We start from the raw sequence: 9,960 nt of genomic DNA, 5'->3' as shown, positions 1-9,960 counted from the left end.
GAAAGGGAGATTTTGGAAGAAGAGAACGAATCAGTTGCTAAAATACAAGATCCAATAGAAGACATCCAAGATCCTGAAAATCACTCCAACACCATATCGAGCCACTATGATCTGCTTCGCAATTGACGCCAGCCTGAAAGACTTAGACAAAATCTATGTAAATATTTACATTTCGCAATGAGCAGGGCCGAATGTAAGGATTCTTTTACGATTCTTACTTATAACGATTCTTTTTTCAAATGACAATTCTTACGTATTGAAATTATAGGTTTTCTAATGACAATTCTTATAACGATTCTTCTCTTAAACACAAATAAAAAATCAGGTAACAAATACACGTATACCAGAAATACAACTCAAAAGAGTATCAAAACTCAATGATCACGTTGTGAGACAAATGGCTTCAAAACACACCAAAAACAGTAGCCCGGAAGTATAGGCAGTCAAGAACTTGCAGCGCTTCCTAGTGTAGAGAACACCATCCATTACGAATTTCATATCAACTAACCTGAGGCTCTATAGGCTTCCACACTAAAATAGTAATTAACATAGTTTCTTATTAAATACGGAACAGCACAAAAATAGGCAACTTAAAACGTTCTATCATATGATATTTATTTATAATATTTGCAATTTAAAAATTACTAAATATAATATATACATGATAAATATTCCTCAATAATGAAACACAGTATCAATATATAATTGACAACTTATAATTCGTTTTATATAATCATGCTATTTACGCATAAGAAATTCCTAATAGAGTTAATTTGTTAAAAATCGTTTTGCGCTGAATTTCACTGTCACAATTTAAATTTAGTATCTATTGATAAAATGGAACAAAATTCCGCAGTTTGTGTGAATTGTGGCAATAATTGTCCAACAATTTATAAGAAATTTAGCTGTGATATAATAAAATTAAGTAATTGTGTAAGTTTTTCAAAAATGTCAGTTAATTTCATTATAAAAACGGAGAATCGCTACATTATTTCTCTAATAAATTATGAAGACAATTGAAAATTATGATGGAAAATTTAGTGACTGTTGCGATTTCTTTACATACCTCAAAGAAAATTTTCATTTGTGTACTCTTTTTTTTTTNCTGAAGATTGATTTCCTAAACATTAAACATCACTGGTTTTCCAAAACTGGTTTTTTTTTTTTTTTTTTTTTTTTTTTAAACCCTTAGTAGATAGTAATTTTCTATCACCATTTCTTATTGAGTATCAGCAAAATACGACCACAAAGCATTAATTAACAATGCTAAAATACAACTTTTTTTTAATTTAAAGAGGCACTCTTTAACTCTACCTTGCAATTCTTTCAAGAGATTTTTATTCCTTGTGGTGACTATTTGAATGGAGAAAAGAAATTTAATATATTTGCATTAATTTCGCCTGGTCAAGGACCTTCCGAAGTACAACATACTCTTTCCCCTTATCTTATTTTATAAGACAAAATTTGAACTGACTCCTCTAAATAGTTTTTGATAAATAAATATTTTGACTTTTTTGAAATTTTATTACTCAAGACACAATTTAATTGCGTTTTTTTAAATCTGATCATTTAAAAATACACAGTTTAAGTTAATGTAAAATTTTTTGTACTTAACATTTTAAATGTTTTCATCATTGTTAAATAAAATAATACTTATTCATAATTTATCCGAAATCATTTTTAAATAAATGAATTTTATAACTGTGCACAAAAATGTTTTATGATTCACTTAAATATTTCACTAAGTTCACCAAAATAAACAAAAAAATTATTAACAAGAAAAAGGTCAAGCGTTTGACTACACTTTTGACTAAAATATGGGGATAATATATGAGATAAAAATAAAGTCTAAATCAGTTGAAAGAAATGTTTGTTTATTCAGTTGCTTGGAAGTTATTGGCGCAAGAGCCGTTAACATATTTTTTCTGTGAAAGTATATTTTTATGTGCAATTTCGTAATTTAAAATATCTGCATAATGTTTTATGTTACGAAGTTAATTAGCATAAATAAATATGCTTATTTAATAACTTTCGCTAACAGCCAACCCAATTTTGAGTTTATGGCTTATAATGTTTGACTCTGTAGCTTTATAATTTTGAACCCAATCCAGAAGACAAGGGAACTCTAGGATCAAGTGTTGGGAGAAATTAGCCTTCGTGGAGGACGTTTTGATGGAACAAATCCGCATTTGCGTTGCATTAAGAGAAAAGCCTCCCATGGTTAGCCTGATAACAAGGGTCTCTTACCCATGATCCATCTACCACTGAGGATATTTTTGCGTGAGCATTGTGGTCGATGCGAGCCTTGTGCAAAATTCGGATCGACCAGCCATCATAGGGATTCAAAAGCGATTCACCTCAAAGAAATTCGATTCTTCGAGGTAAATTTCGGATGGCGAACATTCTGTCCCCTGTGCCACCAAGGTTCTAAATGTGTTTATTAAGTTAATAAGCATATTTAAGTTTAAATTCTCGAATCGTTAAGATCTTGTCACATGAAAATCTGATAACTAGTTTAAAAGTTGTACAGCTAGTCCATAATTTATTTTTGTACTGTTACTCTCTAATTTTCATAAAATTAATGAATTTTTTTAATGAAATTTTAATTAACTATTTTTATTTTAGGAGAAATGTGGTGGCTTAGTAGACAAATATGTAGAAACAGAATATTCTATTGTTATCATAGATATGCTATTACTAAGAAAAGAAGCCTTAAGACATATGTTATTCAATTCTAATCTAAAGGTAAACATCTTTCCTGCATACTGTATCCATTAAAAGTGAGTGTTTAGCTTTACCAGTGTAATAAGTGTGGCGTATCTACCATTACAAATATTAAATACAGGGATGAGATTCTTCCGCGGATCTCCGCTTTTTTTCAGATTTTTCCATTTTTCCCGCTAATTTCCGCTAAAAAAAATTTTGCACAAGTTCAAATATTTTATGAGGAATTTAATTTTCCGCGGAGGGAAATTATTGAAGTCCCTTTTCCTCCCTCTGAAGTTTCTCTAAAAATCATTTCCTTGGGATAAAACTGGTTGACCTTTATACAGGGATGAGTTTTTTTTTGTCTCTAGAATTTCAGCCTTTTTATCAAAAACTCCGATTCTCTAAAAGTTTAGTTTTTTTAATAAATATCCCGTTTTTTTTTTTTTTAAATTCAGTCATTGAAGTAAAATAACTATATTTATTTACGATTTTTGAAAATAAATAGAAAATTCAATCTACGCCTTAGCCGCTAACCCTTCCGCATTTTTACTTATTTTAGCTATTTTCTCCGATTTCACGCACAGAAAAAGATTTTCCGTATTTTTTATCCGTCGGCTGGATAGCTCGTATTTTCGTAATTCAGACGTCGCTGCTTCTTGTATTCTGGCGTGAAAACAAACAAAAAATAGAGGTTGATTTGCGGTGAAAATATTTATTTGCTCATTCAATTAATCTTGTAAATTTTTATTTATTATGTCTAAACAAAAACAATACAAACGAGCCTTTTAGAAATCACAAGTCCAGACTCTGCAAATATCTCGATTTTTATTCACGCAATTTTAATATCAATCATCGATTTTCGTATTTTCCTGATTTAAAAGTTGCACATTGCGATTCATACTTACGCTATTTAAATATCGTATATTATGATTCTTATTTACGATATTTAAAAGTCCAATATCGTGTTTTGTATTTATGCATTTTTAAAATCGCGATTTTATTATCAAATCTCGATTTTCGTATTTACCTGATTTAAAAGTTGAACGTTGCGATTCTTATTCAGGCGATTCAAATATTGTGCATTGCGATTCTTACTTATGAGATTTAAAAAATCAATATCGTGATTTGTATTTACGAGCTTTTAAAGCCCTATGTAGCAATTCGTATTCACACGAGCTTAAAACCCAATATTGTGATTCGTTTTTGTGGTTGTAATATCGCGCCATTTAAAAATTATGCATCGTGGTCAAAAAATTAAAAAATCATGATTTGTATTTTTGCCTTTTTTTAAATTCGATATAGAGTTTCATATTTATGTGATTTAAAAGTCTCATATCGGCATTTATATTCACATGGTTTACAAGTTTAAAAATCGCACTTTTTTGTGACATTTTTTATATATACACTGGTTATCATAAATTAAGGAAAATTCACAAAAATCGCGATAACTCAAGAAATTACACATGGANATTAACTATTTTTATTTTAGGAGAAATGTGGTGGCTTAGTAGACAAATATGTAGAAACAGAATATTCTATTGTTATCATAGATATGCTATTACTAAGAAAAGAAGCCTTAAGACATATGTTATTCAATTCTAATCTAAAGGTAAACATCTTTCCTACATACTGTATCCATTAAAAGTGAGTGTTTAGCTTTACCAGTGTAATAAGTGTGGCGTATCTACCATTACAAATATTAAATACCAATTCACTAGCATGTAAGACATCTTAACTTTATTCTTTCTAGAGGTACATTTTGATAGATGAAGGTTGATATAGTCAATAATTATATCCCTTTATTGGTGACCTCCAGACGCGATATGTACTCACCTACTTTGATTAATGGTACACATTTAACAGTTGATTTTTTATTTGTGACTGTGTCATTATCCTCCTTGCACTGTTGCTTCTCAGTCTCATTTACACACAACGGGATCTTGCACACACTCGACTGCTAATAGCAACAAAGATAGACCACACACACAACCGTGAACTTAATACAGCTCTCACGACAAACACTCAAAACTCGGTAAACTTAATATAGCTATTACAACAAACACTCTAAATTCAGTGAACTTAATACAACTCTCATCACCTATGTTCAAAATCCGATTACCTTAAATACACCTCTCCAGGTCTTTTGCAAAAACAGCAACTAATGGTATCGGCCAATCGAAATCTGTCAAAGATGAATTTTTGGATGGGGAGTAATGTGGCGTAACTACCACTACAAACATTAAATACTAATTCCTTAGTTAATAATGCATGTCAACTTGATTCTTTCTAGAGGTACCTTTTGATAGATGAACATTGATAGTCGATAAACTCTCCTCTTATATGTAATACTTATTTGTTAAAAATAATTTCTTTCTAATAACATATATTCGTAAAGCTAGATGATTGAAAAATATTATGGTAAAAAAATTAAATGACAATTATTTTAACTGAGTTAAACCCTGTCAAAGTCTGAAGTATAGATTGCAATGTGAAATTTTTCCCCTTTTCTATGTTGCTTAATTTAATCTATTTAAATACAGTTTGATTGAAGAATTTTTCAGGGGAAAAAATCTAAGCAAATGTATGTTTCAATTCATAATGTTATTATGTAATGTCAACTTTTTAAAAGATAGCCATAAATTTTTGTGTACATGTTTTTTGTTATATAAGTTGACTTTTTGAACTTCTAAATTGCAATGAAGGTTAGGAACACAATTTATACATTCGTAATTCATTCATTTGTGAGAAAACCTTTGCATAAAAGAGGTTTGATAAAGGTTGATGATGTTACCTATGCACCTGTACCGTTACATTTTGATCAAGACTGGTACAACAAGTGTATCAGAATAGCATGCAAAGTATCCAAAAGATTAAATATTTATTGAGTAAAGTCGTGCATTTTGAGCTAAGAATATGATTTCATACTTTATTTCATTTACTCTTAATTTCGCTCTAGCAAAATTAAGAAATTTTGCTACTGGCTAACTGTAGCATTTTGTAACAGTTGCCACTTTTTCCAAAATTGAATGTTTTAAAATGTTAAAACTTAATAAACGTTTGTTCTAAGTATTTCTCAAAATATGGTAAGCATTACAGGGTTGTTGTCTAAAATCAAGAAAAATTTTAACAAATAATCATGAAATAAAGTAATTTCCTGAATATTATATAATATCCATAATGATTCCATATTTGATAATAAAATATAATAATAAAAAATGTACACGAGGTTCATTTTTGACCAAAAAGTGGCAATCGGGCACCAATTGTCTGACAATTTTTTAATCGTCATTGTTTGTATTTAACCGCCTTGATGGTGACCGTTAATTTTGCCTTATATAACAGGTATATCAGAATACATGCTAAGTATATTAAAGGTCAAATAAATTTTGAGATACGCAGTTGATTTCATATACTTGTATATGTCTTCATATACTGTCATGCTTCATTGTAATTATGTATCCAATCCAAAGAAAAGCAAATATTATATCTGTTGATACCTAAAAAATATGCTTCTGTTTATCTCTAACTATTGAAGAATAAATGTATACATTTTGAGTTTAGAGTCTTTGTGTGGTGTAATTGATCTGTGCTATATTAGATTATAACTAATTAATCTTAAATTATGTGTTGTTTTCTAGGAGTGAAGCTAACTGTATTTTTTTTAAAGGTATTTCCTTTTGTTAATTTTTCAGCAAACTTAGTGAATGATTTTTTTCTATTTTATTTTAAAAAAATTTATTCCATTTATGTTGCCTTCTAATCAATTGAGAAGTACTATAACTGTATCATTAATATGCAGACTAATGTAAACTATAAGTGAGGGGCTAATTTACTCTGAAATCATGATTTCCTTTATAGAAATGAAGATATAATTATATAATACTTTAAAAATTTAATAATACACTAGCTCAACAGCTTTTAATACACTAACTCAATTTTCTTTTCTATTCATTTTTTTTCCATTAGCTCTAAACCATAAAGCTTTAATAGCTAAATTATCACAGAAATATTTTATTTTGTTTAAATAAACTATATCTAGTTTAAAAAAAAAATAATTTAAAAATTCCCTTTTTCTTATCAGATTAAAAGACTAACTCAAATTTATTTTTTATTTATTAATTTTATTTATGTTTTTAGTACTTTATGTGACATTCTAATAAATAAATACATACTTTTTGTCTGTACAACTGATAAATGTAATATTTCATTAAAAAAAATAAAGAAAGAAATGAAAAGAAGATCTTTGCTTTCATTAATTTTCAACAGACTTTTACAATAATTTAACTTTTTTTTAATTTTTATTTCCTTCACATTGCATTATAATCTATTGATAAAATTCTAATGTCTTTAACTAGTTAACTTTGTAATTATTTTTATTTTATAACATTACAATTAAATAAAGTGTATCATAGACTATTTATACAGAAAAAAAAAATTAAAATCTTTGTCTCATTTTATGTGTGTAATGATTTTTTAAGCAATTTATTGTGCTTTTTAAGTTTGGAATACATAGCTGGGGATTACTTATCATAAAATTATGTTTTTTTGCTTTATTTAATAATATTAAAGTTATATATATATGTGAGTCTTTGTGTTTTGTTATTCTCTTATAAAATATAATTTTTAAAATATTTAATGAAGTATATAAGTTTTTCTCTGTGCGTGTAAATCTTTCTGTACTTTTTCATTTTTATTCATGCATCATCTTTTTTTTTTCAGATTGCATGGAAATTAGTGATATTATTTATTTTATGTGATGCTTATGAGAAAACGATATCTCATCGTTTATCTTTTAAAGAATCCCACAAGTTTAAAAAATTTATAAATGAATTGGAGTTAAACTTTTATTTAATGTGTCTGAAATCATTTTTAGGTAAGTTTAAAAATATTTTGTTCAAATACTATTACTTGTTATATGTTAACTGATTTTTTACTTTTATTTATTTATCACACCAAATGCATGAACTTAAGACAGACATAAGAAGTAAAATTTTAACTTTTCAAACTTCTGAAAAATCCACATTTATATGTAGAATGAGCTAAAAAAATTAATAATAACTATTTATTATGAATTAATAATGAATAACTATAGTTAATGATTGAATTTTGACCAACTAAATGCGAATCTGAAAGAATCCAAGAGCCAACCTCAAATATACCAAGCAATTAGTGTTAACTATTATTTTAGTTACAGAATCAAACACAAAGTAAACTTTTTCTAAATAAATATACCATTTTTTCCAACAGATTTGGATTTTTACGTATCAAAATGATAATAGCAAAGAAAACTGAATATTAGGCGAATAATAAATGTATTTTTTAACTCTCTTTTTCTCAAGAACTGTTCACCCAACTTTATATTTTGTCATTTTAAACTTAGAATTCAAAAACTTTTTGAACATTATTTTAATAAAATAATACAAATTAAGTAATAATTATTAAAAATTATTTTATTCATAAAAATTATCTTTGTGTAAACAAATTTTATAATTGTGTGCAAAAAAACAATTTAAGTTACTTAAAAACTTCAGAAGGCATGATGAAATATGCAAAAAAAAAGATAAATGATTACTGATCTCCTGACTGAACAGTTGGAACTTACATTTTCTAAATTGCAGGTACCTCCGATAATTTAATAGTCAGAAATCTGAATCAATCAATAAGAAAAGCATGTTTATTCAGAAAAAGTAGGTATGTTTCTGAAACTGATTCTGTAACTTAATTAATAGTTAGCTCTAATTAATTAACGGATTTGACATCACCTCTAAAACATTAAAATTGGCCCTTAGTTTGTGAAGATCTGATCATTAGAATAACGAATTACATCATCCAAGGTGATACCTTTTTTCTTTGCTAACTACACTTCTTATTATTAAATACTCAATGTATTCACATGTATATAACAATCGACAAGAATGTAAAAAATAAGAATATATCTATATTTCTGCATTTTTTAAAATGGTAAACTTCAAAAGGTGAGAATTTTACCTCCTCTGACTTTTAGGTATATCAGCAATAAAAAATAATTTTATTTGAGTTGAATGCATATTCAAAATTACAGTAATATGTAATAATTAAAAATTGCAAAACCTTTGCTTTTATTTTTATGAGAATATATATAATTCAAACTTTCTTACATTTGTTTAGCTTTAGACTATACTTGATTACTTTATGTGACAAAAATTCAATTAATGGAACTTTATTTTTAAAAAATAGTAACTAATTATAAAATTGAATAGTGTGATCTGCTACATTGAATTAAAACCAGTTATGGAACTTAATTAAATTTTAAGGACAATTAATAAATGTCTTAAAATTTAGCAACATGTTTTTTTTTTGTAGTCATTAAGAACTTTAAAATTACATATTTAGGCAAGAAAAGATTATTTAATTGCAAATATCAAATAAACAAAATATATGTAATTAACACACATTTATAACAGCAATCACAGTACTTTTTTAATCTTATTGGGTTACTTTGACTCCTTAAGTAAATTAATAATTTTTTTTTCACTTTGTGTGAATTTTATTTTCATAATGAAATTATATATTAATAGTAATCTTTATTGTTATTTTTTATTATTTATTTACATTTTAAAACAAAGTAAGAAATATATTTGTTTTATTTCTACAAATATATTTTTAAAAAAAGTTATTTCTATTTCTACATATAAACTTATAGCCCATCCGAATGAAATCCTTTTTTTCCCTTCAATTTCTAAGAGTTTATATTAAATATAGACATAAATTTTCTTAAAAAATCTTTCAAAAACGAAAAATTTTTGATGTTAAAGTAGAAAATATTTTGCAATGGGAACAAAGCTTATAAAATGAATACATTAAATAGGTAAGAATGATTTCTTCTATTACCCTATATTTGCTGCCAGGTATAGAGATAACTTTCTAACCTATACAAACCTAAATCCTTTGCTTATATCAGAGATGCTGATCCTTTTTCAATGAGTATGCCTTTTAAACTACAGTTTATTATTTTCAAATGTCTAGTGTGCCACTTGTTATTTTTTATTTTAAATAAACTGATGTACTTTGATTTGAAACTATATAGTTCACTGTGTAACTATTTTTACTGCTTATTTAATAAATTGCTTCAAATAGAAATCAAGCAAACAGCATTTTAAAATTTATTTCTATTTAATGTTAAAATAAAATTGAGGTAATTAAATGTTAGATTTTTTTTTTTTTTTTTTTTTTTTTTTTTTTTTTTTTTTTTTTTTTTTTTTTTTTTTTTTT

General features: G+C 26.6%; 1 protein-coding gene across 1 annotated transcript in view; it reads left to right on the top strand.

Annotated features, from left to right (window-relative positions):
• The first annotated feature begins 608 nt into the window (after positions 1-608).
• The window catches only part of LOC107440655 (ACAT-related protein required for viability 1), a 13,707-nt gene continuing 4,355 nt past the window's right edge, over positions 609-9,960 (top strand). Inside the window, exons 1-3 of the mRNA XM_043045424.2 lie at positions 609-933; positions 2,626-2,745; positions 7,429-7,582. Of these exons, the coding sequence (XP_042901358.1) occupies positions 838-933; positions 2,626-2,745; positions 7,429-7,582 (370 nt within the window). The 5' untranslated portion in view covers positions 609-837. The remainder of the gene's footprint in view (positions 934-2,625; positions 2,746-7,428; positions 7,583-9,960) is intronic.

The sequence above is a fragment of the Parasteatoda tepidariorum genome, chromosome 1, assembly GCF_043381705.1.
Source record: "Parasteatoda tepidariorum isolate YZ-2023 chromosome 1, CAS_Ptep_4.0, whole genome shotgun sequence".
Lineage (NCBI taxonomy): Eukaryota > Metazoa > Arthropoda > Arachnida > Araneae > Theridiidae > Parasteatoda > Parasteatoda tepidariorum.
This window is presented reverse-complemented; position numbering and strand designations above follow the sequence as displayed.